The following is an 18,459-nucleotide window of genomic DNA, read 5'->3' as shown; positions in this document are numbered from 1 at the left end:
GGAGAGAGCCAAGCACTTAACACTGGTTAGCAGTGGTAAAGTACGCAAAGATTTAACACTATGCGCGCTAGCGGTTTTCCCGCTGTGCGCTGACTTTTGCGGAAACCCGCGTATCATGACGAGCTCAGCTCGTCATGAGCGTACGACAGGCGTAACTCATGACGAGCTGAGCTCGTCATGAGCGTCGAAGGGGTTAAGGCCAACTAAAACGAAGTCTGCAATAACACGAAGAAAAAGCTGGAGAAAAACCATGCCAAGGATGTCAGGTCCAAAGGAGCTCAATTAGAGCACAAGACATTGTTTGACTACCACATCCTTGTTGTCCCTTCCAGAGAGTGAATAAGCAGAAGCTAAAACGAAACACCTTACATTTAATTGTAAACATCCATATTATTAGTCATTCAGTCCTCCATCGCATGGTGTCATAGACATTAGTGGCTTCCACAATGCAATGAAAGTACAAAGACATTTATATAGCAACATAGATGAAATATCATTAAACATCAACTCATGATCTGAAGGAGGCAGAGAAACTGCCTCACAGTGACTTGTAGCCCTACCCTTTAGTAATGAAAGGTATTCAAAGGATAAATATAGCAATGCAAATAGTGACGTGAAGGCAAATAAAAAGAAAAGGATCGATAAAGTTAGTGCAGCTGAAAAGCACAAGGACCTCACCAAAGCAACCAGCATGCACATAAACCATGATTTTAGGTCTTTCATGCTATGATACTGCCCACTGACCCCTAATTAATGCCAACTTCTAATGTCTTCCTTATCTGTTTTGTTTTGTCAGCTCCTGCTCCCACTCCCACCACATCCATCCTTACATAGCGCTGGATACCAACAATGCATTGGCGCTTTGTCCAATATGCTTGCATTAAAGAAAATCACACTATGTAATGAAAAGTTTATTGTTCATTCCCCCTATTTTGTCCCATCATTTTTTCTCAGCTATTTGAAGCAAACTTAGGGTGGTGGAAAGCTCCGGGCATTACAATATATAGGCCAGCTAATTAATATATCTGTATCTCTTTTTTGCTGCTGTACAGTTTCCAAATAATACAGGTATTTTTAGCAGTTTTAATGTACTTTTATGGTGTTTTGTATAATGCCGAATAAATATATTAGATTTGATTTGATTTAGGCCAGCTAATTTTCTTCTAATAACGTTATGACCTTGGCAAGACCAAAGCCTATAGAATGCATCAGTGATGGGAAATTCACACTGTCCCCAAGGAACATCTAATGGCACATTAGCTGATCCCCATCTACTGTAATAGCCATACATGATATCTTCTTGTGCATGAATCATGGCTACTTGTAGTGTCACTGGTGGCAAGCAGAATTTCAAAAAATATGTGTTCCATAAAACTGATGTGCTAGAGTGCAAAAATCTATTTCCTTGTAGGGCACCTTCACTATGGCACTGGTAAACCTTCCACTTTCCTCAGCAAGGGTGAGGGGGGAGTTCGTGAGAAGGCTCTCTAAAACCAGAGCTTCCATATACAAAATTTGGACTTTACCTTTGTAAGCAGTTCTCAACTCTCAAACTTACTTTCCCCAACCAGAACCCACACCCACATGCCCCTATGGACAGCCCCACCTACACACAATCATGTGAGAACAAAGTAGGAAAGCATCCATAACTACTTGCCTTCTTCTTTGTTCATAATCGCATTGTAGAATGAGAAAAATGCCCTAAACTCAGCAGGGCGATGAGACATCACTTGAAAGACATTTGGCAAAAAACCACCCTGTTGAAAAGAGGGGAAAAATAAACACAAAAAATATCAATGAAATGGATTACGTTTGCAAACTATATACATGGAGTCAATCAAACAGAAACATTCCCCATCCTAAAAGAAATCCTCTATCACTCCAAACTACTAATTTGTCCTATTGAATACGAAGATCTTAGCGACAGCAAGTGGCCAAAACCTTCTTTTTGTCAGTCATCTAAGTGATCTGTATGAACTAGACTGGGCAGTCTTCCATCAGTCCTTGCTAGATGCTCTGATATGTCTGAAGTGGCGAGGTAAAAGCTCCTCCCAAAACCAGTATAGGTCCTATGTATTTTGCTTTGAATTTAGCTGCCAACCATTGTTTTCTGCAGTCCCTAAAAAATACAACGTTTTCCAGAGATGACTGTTGTTCTTTTAGCCTTTCCTTTGATACCCAACATCAATTCCCCTTTTTGTATACGAGGACACTTGCAGCAGAACACCTTTCCTCTTGTAGTGTAAACAAGCGTCTAAGATTTACTTATCAGTGGCATGAAGCATCAATTGTTAAGTTAGACATTTACATAGCTCTGTATTGTCATTAGTAAGGCAGTTCAGTGCGGTTATGTTCAGTTGCGTTCATGGCCTGGTCTCAAGGAAACAGACCAGAATCTTATTTGAAGAGACTCGTAGCAGTGTGCCTGTGGCTGTAGTTAATGTACTAATATGTTCATGTTAATATTTTTTTCTTCAAGTATGTTGTAATAGGAATTGTTGTTTGGTGTCTGTAGCTAGAGATCTTTATCACGGACATGCCATCTGGAAAATAGGAATGTCCCTTTCGCCCTTTTATATTGCCCTAACCTGGTGACTTACAAGACAAGGCTAACTTTACCTTGATAGTAGATCTGGTAGCTATCTCTGATGGGAAACAGTCGGAACACTGCAGCCTCAGCCAAGCGTGTTCCGACTACACAAGCACTACCATGCTTGCCTTAACCACGCATATGCCTTACCCACACAAGGCAGTGCGCGGTCTAGCTGCTGCTCGGCGGAAGCAGGAAGACGACAGGAAGAGAGCCAGAGGATGCAGTGTGGTAAGTGGGGCTGGGGCGCGGTTTGTATGGGTTGGGGGTAGATTTCAGAGTTGGAGGTCAGGGTAGTTTTTAGGGTGGGGGGTTGGGGTACTTTTCAGGGCTTGGGGTACTTTTCTGAGCTGGTAAGGGTGGGTAGGGTAGATTTTACGTCTGGATACGGGGTTGGAGTCGTTTTTTTAAATAGGGGTTACGGTGTTAGGCCTATAGGGCAGTGTAAGGGGTTGAGGTAGTTTTGGGGACAGCGCAGGGGGTGTGAAAGTTTTGGGCCGGAGGGGCAGGTAGGGGGTTTGTAGCTTAGGACGGGGGTCAGGGGAGTCGGAGTAGTGGCGACCTTAGCCATGCAAACCCCTTTAACATTCATGCCGTTACCACAAAATTGTTTGGTAAAAGAATGCGTGGTTAAGACTGATTCGTAGATCGGGCTGCGTGGTAGAGGCACACGTGGTTTAGCCATGCGTGCCTCTATCATACAACCCCAGAGAATATGATATTGTGGGGTTCACAATTGCCCTTTAAATCAGACTAGCTTGTGGGGGGGGGGGGGGTAGGGAGTTGGTTTAGGAGTTGTAGTGCTATTAAAAGCTCAGTGAGAGGTGTGGTTCCCCAACATGGCAGCTTGGGTGTGAATCTTTGCGTCTCTGCAGGGCCTAATCTACATCACATCATATCAGAAGTGCAGTGAGCCATCCGGTAATCTCTGAAAACAGAAGGTTCCGATCACACAAAAAAGGTGGCTGGACTTTTGATGCTAAGCAGAGTATGTTGATGGATATGGTTAGAGAGCTCAAAAGTGAGAACGGCGAGCCATGAAAGGGAGCTAAAATAGCGGCACACTTTGGCAAAGGATAGAGAACCTGTGGCCCACAAACACCACCCCAAGACTTTCTGAGCCCTATGTTCCACACAGGTTCCTAATCCACATGAAAGGAGGCACTCGCTTTCACAGGAGAGAAGGACATTGAGAGATTGCAAGACAGGAGCCAAACTGCCCACGGCGTAATCAAGATGGCGGCCTGTACTGATAGGAAGCCACAGGCCAACTAGAGGGCCTAGAGCAGGTAAACGGGGATTGCTGAACTGGCGGGATTTCGTGCATGGAGCGACTGCCTGGACTCATGCCATGAGGATGGTTTTATTGAAAAAAGAAATGCTGGACAAGTGGTGAGTGGTAAACCTGGAGTGAGGCTCCTGTACTAGGGCTTGATTGGTGTGCTGAGGCATATCGGATGCAAACTTGAGGGGCCCTGTGGGGGTCTGCCAGTGATCACACAAGATGACCACCCACCTTCTAATGAACGCAGGTGGTGCTTTACTCTATTAGAATCTGCTGTACAACAAACAAGGAGGCTCAAAGCACACCCTCAAAACTGAGGACACTACACCGGCACTGCTGCCTGGAGGCGATCCCATGTACACCTTATTTTAGAGATGCATCAACAATCAAGGAAAAAGATGGGACATTTATCTAACATAAAATGGCACTGATTTTTAAGGGGAAAACATCATTAGCCGCCCGATACCCTACAGCTGGTGCTCTGCGTTTAAGTCACCCCAGGACATTTCAAGAGAACAGACATTTGGTCGTCCTCTTTATTATTATAGCTGATGCACACTGCAGAAGCACATACCACCTTAAAAGAAATTGCAGCAGAACCGAGTCTCCTGCTACTTTTCGCTGTCACACCATGACACCAGAGCGATAACTTGGAACCACTGGAGGGACAGACCCTCTTGAACACCACATCCCTTACATGGTACAGCCTCCTCTTTAGCCTCAATTAATAAAACAAGCATTTGCAATGCAATAGGTCTCGCATTATTTAAGTTTGAGCTATTAGCATTGTAAATGGCAATTGTTTTTTGCTTTATGCTATATTTTTTTTTACATAAAAAGCTTCATATAAAATATGTTTTATTAAAGTTATTTATGCAGTATCTAAATTTTGTTTGCATAAAACAGTATAATAATATCTTAGTAAAAAAGTCAAATATTTTATTGGAAATTCACCAAACGTTCATTTATGTGTTGGTTTTGAAAATAGCTAAATTAATAGCTTTGTCATTTACAATGCCAATAGTTATAACTTTCGCAAATGTGACACCTATAGCATTTGTAATGCAACATTTGTATTTACGTGACTTAGATGTATTGATATTACAAATAACAATGGCTTTTAATTTTTTTTAATACTTAATAAAAGTGATTGTAATTTATAATGGCAATAGCTTAAACTTTTGTAAATAACTTTTGTGAAGATTATGTTCAGTGTATTTTATTGTAACAAAATCCAAGAACAGAAGTGAAATATTAACATCTTTTTGTGACATTTGTAATAAAGCTTGAAACATTGAGAGAACATTTTTGTGCTGTGGTGGTGCTGAGTGATGCTGTGGTGGTGCTGAATGGGGCTGTGGTGATGCTGAGTGATGCAGTGGTGGTGCTGAGTGGTGCTATGGTGGTGCTGTGGTGGTGCTGAGTGATGCTGAGTGATGCTGTGGTGGTGCTGAGTGGTGCTGTGGTGGTTCTGAGTGATGCTGTGGTGGTTCTGACTGATAATGTGGTGGTGCTGAGTGACTGTACTCACTGTCACTCTGCACTCACTGTCACTCTACACGCACTGTCACTCTGCACGCACTGTCACTCTGCACGCACTGTCACTCTGCACGCACTCTGCACTCACTGTCACTCTGCACTCACTGTCACTCTGCACTCACTGTCACTCTGCACTCACTGTCACTCTGCACTCACTGTCACTCTGCACTCACTGTCACTCTGCACTCACTGTCACTCTGCACTCACTGTCACTCTGCATGCACTCTGCACTCACTGTCACTCTGCACTCACTGTCACTCTGCACTCACTGTCACTCTGCACTCACTGTCACTCTGCACTCACTGTCACTCTGCACTCACTGTCACTCTGCACTCACTGTCACTCTGCACTCACTCTGCACTCACTGTCACTCTGCACTCACTGTCACTCTGCACTCACTGTCACTCTGCACTCACTGTCACTCTGCACTCACTGTCACTCTGCACTCACTGTCACTCTGCACTCACTGTCACTCTGCACTCACTGTCACTCTGCACGCACTCTGCACTCACTGTCACTCTGCACTCACTGTCACTCTGCACTCACTGTCACTCTGCACTCACTCTGCACTCACTGTCACTCTGCACTCACTCTGCACTCACTGTCACTCTGCACTCACTGTCACTCTGCACTCACTGTCACTCTGCACTCACTGTCACTCTGCACTCACTGTCACTCTGCACTCACTGTCACTCTGCACTCACTGTCACTCTGCACGCACTCTGCACTCACTGTCACTCTGCACTCACTGTCACTCTGCACTCACTGTCACTCTGCACTCACTGTCACTCTGCACTCACTGTCACTCTGCACTCACTGTCACTCTGCACTCACTGTCACTTCGCACTCACTGTCACTCTGCACTCACTGTCACTCTGCACTCACTGTCACTCTGCACTCACTGTCACTCTGCACTCACTGTCACTCTGCACGCACTGTCACTCTGCACGCACTCTGCACTCACTGTCACTCTGCACTCACTGTCACTCTGCACTCACTGTCACTCTGCACTCACTGTCACTCTGCACGCACTCTGCACTCACTGTCACTCTGCACTCACTGTCACTCTGCACTCACTGTCACTCTGCACTCACTGTCACTCTGCATGCACTCTGCACTCACTGTCACTCTGCACTCACTGTCACTCTGCACTCACTGTCACTCTGCACTCACTGTCACTCTGCACTCACTGTCACTCTGCACTCACTGTCACTCTGCACTCACTCTGCACTCACTGTCACTCTGCACTCACTGTCACTCTGCACTCACTGTCACTCTGCACTCACTGTCACTCTGCACTCACTGTCACTCTGCACTCACTGTCACTCTGCACTCACTGTCACTCTGCACGCACTCTGCACTCACTGTCACTCTGCACTCACTGTCACTCTGCACTCACTGTCACTCTGCACTCACTCTGCACTCACTGTCACTCTGCACTCACTCTGCACTCACTGTCACTCTGCACTCACTGTCACTCTGCACTCACTGTCACTCTGCACTCACTGTCACTCTGCACTCACTGTCACTCTGCACTCACTGTCACTCTGCACGCACTCTGCACTCACTGTCACTCTGCACTCACTGTCACTCTGCACTCACTGTCACTCTGCACTCTGCACTCACTGTCACTCTGCACTCACTGTCACTCTGCACTCACTGTCACTCTGCACTCACTGTCACTCTGCACTCACTGTCACTCTGCACTCACTGTCACTTCGCACTCACTGTCACTCTGCACTCACTGTCACTCTGCACTCACTGTCACTCTGCACTCACTGTCACTCTGCACTCACTGTCACTCTGCACTCACTGTCACTCTGCACTCACTGTCACTCTGCACTCACTGTCACTCTGCACTCACTGTCACTCTGCACTCACTGTCACTTCGCACTCACTGTCACTCTGCACTCACTGTCACTCTGCACTCACTGTCACTCTGCACTCACTGTCACTCTGCACTCACTGTCACTCTGCACTCACTGTCACTCTGCACGCACTGTCACTCTGCACGCACTCTGCACTCACTGTCACTCTGCACTCACTGTCACTCTGCACTCACTGTCACTCTGCACTCACTGTCACTCTGCACGCACTCTGCACTCACTGTCACTCTGCACTCACTGTCACTCTGCACTCACTGTCACTCTGCACTCACTGTCACTCTGCATGCACTCTGCACTCACTGTCACTCTGCACTCACTGTCACTCTGCACTCACTGTCACTCTGCACTCACTGTCACTCTGCACTCACTGTCACTCTGCACTCACTGTCACTCTGCACTCACTGTCACTCTGCACTCACTCTGCACTCACTGTCACTCTGCACTCACTGTCACTCTGCACTCACTGTCACTCTGCACTCACTGTCACTCTGCACTCACTGTCACTCTGCACTCACTGTCACTCTGCACTCACTGTCACTCTGCACGCACTCTGCACTCACTGTCACTCTGCACTCACTGTCACTCTGCACTCACTGTCACTCTGCACTCACTCTGCACTCACTGTCACTCTGCACTCACTCTGCACTCACTGTCACTCTGCACTCACTGTCACTCTGCACTCACTGTCACTCTGCACTCACTGTCACTCTGCACTCACTGTCACTCTGCACTCACTGTCACTCTGCACGCACTCTGCACTCACTGTCACTCTGCACTCACTGTCACTCTGCACTCACTGTCACTCTGCACTCTGCACTCACTGTCACTCTGCACTCACTGTCACTCTGCACTCACTGTCACTCTGCACTCACTGTCACTCTGCACTCACTGTCACTCTGCACTCACTGTCACTTCGCACTCACTGTCACTCTGCACTCACTGTCACTCTGCACTCACTGTCACTCTGCACTCACTGTCACTCTGCACTCACTGTCACTCTGCACTCACTGTCACTCTGCACTCACTGTCACTCTGCACTCACTGTCACTCCGCACTCACTGTCACTCCGCACTCACTGTCACTCCGCACTCACTGTCACTCCGCACTCACTGTCACTCTGCACTCACTGTCACTCTGCACTCACTCTGCACTCACTGTCACTTCGCACTCACTGTCACTCCGCACTCACTGTCACTTCGCACTCACTGTCACTCCGCACTCACTGTCACTCTGCACTCACTGTCACTCTGCACTCACTGTCACTCCGCACTCACTGTCACTCCGCACTCACTGTCACTCCGCACTCACTGTCACTCTGCACTCACTGTCACTCTGCACTCACTGTCACTCCGCACTCACTGTCACTCCGCACTCACTGTCACTCTGCACTCACTGTCACTCTGCACTCACTGCATGCACTCTGCACTCACTGTCACTCTGCACTCACTGTCACTCCGCACTCACTGTCACTTCGCACTCACTGTCACTCCGCACTCACTGTCACTCTGCACTCACTGTCACTCTGCACTCACTGTCACTCCGCACTCACTGTCACTCCGCACTCACTGTCACTCCGCACTCACTGTCACTCTGCACTCACTGTCACTCTGCACTCACTGTCACTCTGCACTCACTGTCACTCCGCACTCACTGTCACTCTGCACTCACTGTCACTCTGCATGCACTCTGCACTCACTGTCACTCTGCACTCACTGTCACTCTGCATGCACTCTGCACTCACTGTCACTCTGCACTCACTGCATGCACTCTGCACTCACTGTCACTCTGCACTCACTGTCACTCTGCACTCACTGTCACTCTGCACTCACTGTCACTCTGCACTCACTGTCACTCTGCACTCACTGTCACTCTGCATGCACTCTGCACTCACTGTCACTCTGCACTCACTGTCACTCTGCACTCACTGTCACTCTGCACTCACTGTCACTCTGCATGCACTCTGCACTCACTGTCACTCTGCACTCACTGCATGCACTCTGCACTCACTGTCACTCTGCACTCACTGTCACTCTGCACTCACTGTCACTCTGCACTCACTGTCACTCTGCACTCACTGTCACTCTGCACTCACTGTCACTCTGCATGCACTCTGCACTCACTGTCACTCTGCACTCACTGCATGCACTCTGCACTCACTGTCACTCTGCACTCACTGTCACTCTGCACTCACTGTCACTCTGCACTCACTGTCACTCTGCACTCACTGTCACTCTGCACTCACTGTCACTCTGCACTCACTGTCACTCTGCATGCACTCTGCACTCACTGTCACTCTGCACTCACTGCATGCACTCTGCACTCACTCTGCACTCATCATTACTGTTCCTTTTGTGGCATAAAACGGGTACCTCTTCTGCGTGCACTGGTTTATGTCAGAGGAGCTAAGCTTGGTCAATGTCTGAACAAAATGGCAAAATGATATGTTCCTGCAACAGCACAAGGCCGTAGATTAGAAGCTACGAGGTAAGAGACAAAATGTACCCGCAATACCAAAGTACTAAACGCTTCACTGTATCTTGGAGGAATGTACTTACAAAAAAAAAAATCAATCACCCATAACAACGAACCCACCCGACCCGTCCTTATCAAAACAGATCAGACGAAGACTTGATGGAGAGGGCCAGGCACACAACCCGGCCATCGGTCGCCTGGGAAACCAGATCCATCCACGGCTCAGGAGTCCTCTGTGCGTGGACAGGGTGTACTCCAGGAATCAAGTCCGTGCAATTGTACCTAATAATTTTCTCATAAAAAACTCACTGCGCATTCCACCCTCAACGAACAACACGCTTGGCAAAACAACATGCACGGCAAAGGAAACCGGCCGCTCGCACACTCTCCTCTCCTGCCTCCTTGTATCATACCAAGTCACGGACATGCGCAGACGTCGTGATGCGCATTTGATTCAAGTATTTTACAGTTTTATAAAAAATACTCACTGCGCATTCACCAATCAACGCGCGCGGCAAAGGAAACCGCCGCGCACACACGCTCCTTTGCCCTAAGGTAAGCAATTACGGCGGACTCCCGCTTTCGTTTTCCGCCGGCCTGCGAACAGGAAGTCAGGCAGGCCGGGCGGGACAACCGGAAGTAGGAGGGCGGGAGCCTACCCCGCCTCCCACGGAAGAGCCGCGATTGTTTGGCGCACCGGAGCAGGCAGGAGCCTACCCTGCGCCCCGGTGCCGAAGAAGGGAAGAAGAGTCTTGCTGCCGGTGGGAGCCGCTGCACTGAGGATGCCGGTGAGTGGGGCTTCGCCTTGTGGGGGGGGGGCCTCTGTGTGCGCGCGCGCGGCGGCGGACTGTGTATGTGTGTGAGCGTGCATGTGTGTGTGTATGTGTATGTGTCCTGGAGTCTGTGTGTATGCGTGTGTGTGACGGGGGGGGGGGGGGTTTGCCTGTCTGGGTGCCTGCGTGTCTGTGTAAGTGTAAATGCGTGTGCGTGTGTGTGGAGCCGAGAGGAGAGGGGCTGGTGTGTGTGGAGGGGTCTCTGTGTATGCGTGTAGGTGACGGGGGTGTGCCTGTGTATGCGTGTGTATGTGCGCATGCGTGAGTGCTGTGTATGCGTGTGGCTGTGATGTGCGCATGCGTGAATGTTGACGCGCGTGCACGCAGCTCAATCCAGCCGCTCGTCACAGTTTTGTGTCCCTCATTCCCCCGTGTCAGACGACTATAAGTCTCCGCCCTGGACGCATCCTTCGGATGCGAATTCCAGGGCGAGACCTAAAAAGCAACTAAAGAAGTACTTGAAAAACCACATGATGCAATTTCTCAAGGACTTAAATGCTAAATCTAAACCGGAACTGTGGGCACCGCTTTTATAAAAAAATATTTAGGCATGTTGTCGAGGGACAAATTCTGGAATCATGCAGGACAACCATAATTCTCCTGATCTACAAAAAAGGGGTCCCGCATTTACCATCTTGCTTCAGACCCGTATTATTGATAAACTCCAGCATAAAGATACTTGGTAGAGTACTACTGGTGCGTCTGAAATTATAGGCTACTGAAAACAAGATTTTGTTGAATGTGCAATTTTGTTTTAGACAATATGTGAGGACAATAGACCACTGCCTAAACTTTTACATGCTAGCTTGGAAATACATAATAGCAAAAAAGGGTTCCCGCAATTTGGCTTTCATTTACCTATCTAGCGCCTTCGATTTGGTAAATCGCTCAAAACGGTGGGCGCTGATGGAGTCAATGGGGATGGAAACAGAAATGCATACGCTAATTAAATGTTTCCATCATGAACGAACGGTAAAGGTTCTTTTCTCTTTGCAGGGCTAAACTTCCAGCTCACCCAATGAAATCCACTCGTTGGGTGGTACAGGGTTGTATCCTTGCTTCTTTCCTATTTCGCTGAAATGGGAATCATAGAGAGCGAAGGGCATAATTCTCCAAATAAACATGCTAAACTATGGTGCTTTCCTCTGGAGGACCAGTTTGACTTTGTTGACTTACAAGAAACCCATCTCCAAAGACGGTTTGAACACCATCTTAGACACCTATCGTACCCAGAAATGTTCAAATCATCAGCTAAAACAAAACACAATGGAGTGGCTTTATTTTTTTAATAACTCACTAGGGTATCACCTATTAAAATATAATCAGACAAGGAGGGAAGATAGAATAAGCATGGGCCTCAGAGGGAAGTGTATTCACGATAACCACAGTATACACTCATAACACTGGTCAAAACCAGTTTCTCAGCATCATAGGGAGCCTCAAGTCAGGAGACATCCCTCCGTACTCAGACATCATTGGGACGGATGCCTATTATAGTAAAAATTGCCTTGCTTATTTTGGTCTCCGGGATGCATGGAGAGAACACCCCCCCCCCCCCCCCCACCAAATATCCAATATTTTGTGAATCATACAGCCCAATAGTTTTATTAAATGCTTAATTATACACAAAAATCCTAGCAATACAACCAAATTAATCTGGATTCATAAAAGGTAGATAAACCCATGATTTACGGAGGAAACTCCACCTGGTCGAAAAAAAGAAAAATAAATCCTAGGAGTGCTGGTGTCTCTGCTGCTGAAAAAGCTTTTTATTGGGAGAACTGGTCCTTTCTTACCAAAATCTTACATAAATTTGGAATTTGAGTAAACTGAATTTCTATTGTGATGGCTAACTACCATAGTCTTAATTCCTATGTAACAATCATTGGCTAGAGATCGAGATGCATCCCATTGGGGAGGGGGAGCGAATGGAGTGTCCCCTGTATCTGCTGCCATAGAATCCTTTGCAGCACAGATTACGGTAGATGAAGGGATGTGGAACAAAGTGTTACTATTCGCTGAACGATGTCTTGTTATCAACCCCATCCATCCTGAAGGCGTAACAAGTATTTACTGAATTTGAGTAAGCGTCCAAATTCAAGAACAATCTAGCCAAATCCCACATTCTCACCCTTACTATGTACCCAAGGGAAGTTGACAAATTAACTAAATTGAACCCCATTCAAATGGAAAAAGAAATAAATTACTTATTGGGCTATCAATTTTGTTCCTAATACAATCTTTATAACGCCAATTTTCCTCCTCAATTGCAAACTTTGAGAAATGACTGTCTTAGATGGTCACCACATTACCTCACCTGGCTTACTAGAATCAACTCTTGAAATGAGTGCTAAGAATACATGATTTTGGTAAAGAAGGATTTTTTCCAACATTCAAACAACTAATATTACTCGTCATTTGGCAAGGGATATGAGCCAGGCTATCTTACACACACATAGGGCAGCCACAACATGGTGGGAGAGGCTTGTTCCCCTAGATTATCACCTACTACAAAGCAGCTCAAATAAGAGTTACTGCAGACTGGTTCCTTGCAGAAACAGTGGCCCCTTATGGACAGAGCAGTGAGAGGCCAGTATATATTGAATTTAATTTGGAGACCAAAACATGATAGGCTGGCAAATGCATATTTAAGCAACCACACGAAACAACCCTCAAAGCGTGGCATGCGGTGACTGATAGGACTGCTTGGACAACATTACCCTCTTCACATACACCAATTCATTATAAATTAGTATTTACACCAGACCTGAAACTTGGCCACTGACCAATGGAGTAAAGGAAATGGCCTTAGTATTTCAGATATGTTCCATGGTACAGAGGTACTTACGTTTGAGTTGAAGCAAAGGAAATTCCAATTGGATAAATCATAGTGTTTAAATTTTGTTAAATTAGGACACTGGGTATTACACCTGAATCTGAAACAGACTGCCACTGGGGATCTTCTCCCAACTGACATATTCAATTGGTTTTACCTCACTAAACTTGAGAGAACAGTTTCCCAGAGGGGATGTGGTTGGCTGGGAGACTTTTTACATATGACTGCCCACTTACACTTTGATAAATAAAACTGAAATTTGACTTGGGCTCCCCACCCATAAAATACCAATCATTTTCAGATCATCTATCACACGCAACAGTCTAGGAACCATTAAAACTACGTTGGCGATCTACTGAAATAAGACAGTATCTCCCCTACTATCACTATGGCATCTTAGCCCTTAAAATATTTTAATGCTGGCAAGAAGATCATAGGTAATGCCTGATAAATATAAGAACCTTGTAATGATCTAGAACACTAAACAGAATACCTGTTTAGCCAGACGATGCCTCTTTGCTTACAATACTAGTGCAGTGGCTGATACTTTGGTACTGGCTTATTTAAGCTGCCAATTTTAATGGCTATGTTGCTACACAGACATCTCTATCAGAAGATGGTGTTCAACACTGTTTGAGGGAGGAAGGTGTTACATTCTTTGTGGTACAGGCTCTTGAGGAACTTTGTTAACAGTGTACTTGTTCATTAACATAAGTGATGCTCCTTATTGGGGCGTGACCGTAATAGGTTGTGTTGCAAAAATTAAAAAAAAATTATTTACTACAAAAAAGCTTAATGTAATCTAACCATATAGTGCTATGAACTGTGCATGGGCTCTTCTGACTAATGATTTCTGTGAAGTATGATTGTTTAATGGTATGATTAGCACGGTTGTGAGCTTCGGGAATCCCAACTATATGGAGCTTCTGAGCTCTACACTGTCACGTTTATGAGCTCTGCTTATGTAACTGGTGCACTGTTTAATGTGTTCTTTTGATTGTGGTCTGTTGATGCTTAGCTGAATGTATACACAACGACATCCAAGGAATGGTTGCACCCACAAGGCTCTGAAGACATGTGCAAACTGGAAAAATAACAAAGCAAAGTTTAGTGTTGCTGAAGTCTTTTGCCATCTTGAAAATACCTTGACACAATGCATTATCGGTACCAAACAGAAAAAGGGGGAATAAGAGGGCATACTTGGTTTGGCCTCCTTTACATGTAATAATTCTGAAAAACAGACACCCAGTACAGTTAAGTCAGAAAAAAAGCCTCTCCTATGGTAGGGAAAACATTAGTTTTTCTCGTGGAACCCTCACCCACCCTCACCCACCAGGGTTACCCTTTGGTGGCATGCTTCATCCCAATCCGCTATGGATCGGGGTTCGCTATGACCTACCACTTACGTAGGAGCACTTGATGATATTTCTAATCAATGATAAAGGAGTTGTTCTCAGAAGTGTAAGGGAGTGGGGATGATGGTATGTGGTTTAAAAATACCTGGCTAGTAAGTATCCCTTAGTTTATTTGAACCTTTAGTTGGTATGATTACAAATGAGGGAGAGTTCTTTAGGGAGAGATATTAATATGGATCCATTTCTTAAATGGTCAACATGATTCGAGCCATGTCCCTAATTGGCTCATCTTCAGGAACCTGCTGACCAGTGGACCTGGCCTGCACCCAGCTCAAGTCAAAGTCAAAGGGATCTTTATTCGGATATAAAAACATCCATAAAAGTACATATTCATCACAACAATCTTCATTATAAACAATTTAAGACATTTTAAAAACAATTTAAAAACACAACCGATCAATGCGATGGTTGCCTAACAGTCTGTATTAGATGGGAGCAATCTAATAATAACATGTTTAAAAATACATCATACTTTATAATCTAGGCTGACGCTCATTAAATGTAAGCACAATGTAAACTAATTAACTAAGTGCAAACATTATATAACAGAAACATTTTATGATAAGTGTCATCAAATATACAGTGTCATCAAATATACAGTGGGGACTGCTGCATAGTGCAAATACGCAATAAATAAACGTTCAAGCTCTTATTAAAACCGCAATAATGTGCAAATGATTCGATTTATCAGGACGTATTCATAGTTGCTCGAGAACGTATCGCAGATTGGAGAAAGCAACTTACTCTAAAAATGACTTCATCACAGTTTAACAGCAATAATTCATTAAATGCTAGATTAAAATCCACCACAGCATGCTTTTTAATGTAGGGAATTAGGTAATGTTTTGTATATCTAGCATAGAAACCACAGAAAAACAAAAAATGTAACAAGGTTTGTTTACACCATAGGTTACAGGGGCATTGCAAATTTCCCAGGTTTTTATTAAAGCCCAATGAGAATAATAAGGAATATTTATTACTCCCATCCCTAAGACGAAAGAGCAAACTTCTGTTCCACCTCCCCAGGTTTTTTCGGAGGTATCCCTGTGGCATGTTGTTATACCTGCCACACTGTGCCTGAAGGGGGATATATCTTATGATGACCGGTTTATGATACTCAGACGTTTCTCTTTCTTTCTGATATAAATTATACAATGCCCCTCTTACTAGCTTATGTTGTGATTGATCAGAAGCTATGGCGGAGGAAAATAAGTGCTCCATATCCACACTTGCCAAGCTTCTTTTTACTGCCCCTAGCCAGGGTATGTGATTTGCCCTGTCACACCTTAAACAATCCGTGAATTTTTCTTGGGTCAAAAAAGCGGCAGGGTTCCGCCATATTTTTAACCAAAATAATGCCGGCCTTGACCTGATGAAATCCTCCACATAAAAAAGATTCAGCTCCCTATGACAAACATAAGTGGGTGCTGAAATACACGCCCCCAAAATCTTTCTACAGAATCTATTCTCTTCAGTCTGTATGTTAGCGCTATTTGAGTGCCCCCACACCTCTGCGCCATAGGTTGCCGTAGGTAGGCATTGAGTTCTATAGATTTGTAGTAGCGGAATTACTACCTCAGCACGTTTAGGCTGTCGAAGGCTGATAATAGAATTTATTGCCTTACCCACTTTATTCCTCCCATGCGCCACATGGGGCTGCCAAGATCCTGTATTTGAGAACATCAGGCTTAGGTAGGGGAAAGTGCTAATGCTTTTTAGGGTATCACTCCCTGACACAATGTGCTGGATGCTGTGTTTTTTGGGCCCGCATGACATTATGTATGATTTATTGAAATTAGTGCACAGGCCAAGATCCGCCATATACGAGATAAAGCCCGTTATTAAAATGCGCAGTGCATTGGGTGTGCGGCCCATAAGGACTGCATCATCCGCGTATAAAAGAACGGGGAGTAGTGTACCATTAATGCTGGGGACATCACTTGTTAAATTAGACAATGAGTAACTTAATTCATTTATATACAAGATAAAAAGCAGGGGGGCTAAGACACAACCTTGCCTAACCCCCCTGCCTATTAAAATGTCCCCTGAAACCTCCCCTTCATTGTTTATCCTAACGCAGGCTTTCAAGTCACTGTGCAAATGGGCCAAGAAATATACAAGTGCTTTATCCAACCCATAATTTAAAAGAACCACCCATAATCGAGAGCGGTTAACAAAATCTAAGTCAGAACGTAAGTCCATAAAACCCAAATACAGTGGGACTTTTTTGGCTATAGTGTATTTTCCCATTATTAGGTTTAAATTCAAACATTGCTCCACAGTCCCCACGTTGCTTCTAAAACCCAACTGACACAAGTGTAAAATCTTAATGTCCTCCCCGCAAGCCCTGATCTTATTAAAAATGACTCTTCCTAGAATCTTTAAGATGTTATCAATTAGAGATATTGGACGATACCAGCTAGGATTGAGTCTGTCACCCTTCTTAAAGATGGGGACGATGATACTATTAGACCGCGTTTCCGGGGCAGGGGTATGGGACAAGTTATTAAAAACGTTACACAGTAGAGGTGACCAAAATTCAGGCTCCGATTTAATTTGATCGATGGACAGTCCATCAGGACCAGGTGCTTTGTTGCCTGCACTTTGATTTATAGCGTCTTCCACATCCATTATCGTGATGTTAGGTGCCATGACTGGGTAGATGATGTTAGCTGATGCGCAAGGTGCAGCATAAATGTTTGTGAAATGATCTTCCCACATTTTACCTGTTATATTACAATTAATGGGGGTAATGTTTGATGCTATAGACCTCAAAGATTTAACCTTGCCCCAAAACCCGGCAACATCTTTCGGTGCGGCTGTGCGGGCAAGGGATTCCCACTGGTCCTTCAGTAGCTCTTCAGCCCGAGTTTTTGTGGTACGCTTATAGTGTGTCCTCAGTAGTCTTACCAGGGGCTGATCCCGTGGATCTGCTGAGAGTGCCACTCTTAGTTCCCGGTTTGCTTTGGAACAAGAGCTATCAAACCACCTAGGTTCTTGTTTAGGACGTGTAACTGGTTTGGAAATCTCCTTTTTAAAAAGCTACACATAGCCGTGCAAAAGCTTCAATAATTTCAGGACCTTGGTGTTCGCTGGATAAACAGATTTCAACCAATTGAGGGTACTTGTTAATAATGCATGCTTAAAGCCCTTTATTGTCTATCCCCTTCCAAATTACCCTGAGTTTATCCGTTGATGCCGCCAGGTTAGTTGCCCCTATTTCCTGTCGCTTATCCGATCTTTTAATAGATTTAAAAATAGTCAGAACAGGATAATGGTCGCTATATACAGTGCTAGGGACGTCAGCCTTTATTAAACAGTCCACAAGTAGGGAGGATATAAATATGTAATCAATTGTGATGCGACTAGCTATCTCCATAACATTCATTAAATCACGAGTGGCTAGGTGATTGAGTAATTCCTCCCCTATTTTACAGGGTAACACCAGACCAGGAGGGGCGACTGGGTTGGCGTTTCCCTTGTGAATATGGGCATTAAAGTCACCTCCCAAGATGATTCCATCTAATTTACCGTAGCTTTGTCCACCCACTGTTTTATCAATAAAATCGAACAGCTTTATAAAATTATTATTCGGTTGTGATA

The 18,459-nt window shown here is 45.1% G+C and overlaps 1 protein-coding gene across 1 annotated transcript in view; it reads right to left on the bottom strand.

Moving 5' to 3' along the window:
• The window catches only part of LOC147727954 (uncharacterized), a 271,926-nt gene that overhangs the window by 123,870 nt on the left and 129,597 nt on the right, over positions 1 to 18,459 (bottom strand). The window contains exon 3 of the mRNA XM_086961862.1: positions 1,658 to 1,757. Within this exon, the coding sequence (XP_086817988.1) occupies positions 1,658 to 1,757 (100 nt within the window). The remainder of the gene's footprint in view (positions 1 to 1,657; positions 1,758 to 18,459) is intronic.

The sequence above is a fragment of the Lissotriton vulgaris genome, chromosome 3_1 (assembly GCF_964263255.1).
Source record: "Lissotriton vulgaris chromosome 3_1, aLisVul1.2, whole genome shotgun sequence".
NCBI lineage: Eukaryota > Metazoa > Chordata > Amphibia > Caudata > Salamandridae > Lissotriton > Lissotriton vulgaris.
Note: the sequence above shows the minus strand (reverse complement) of the source record. Positions and strands in the feature narration are given on the sequence as shown.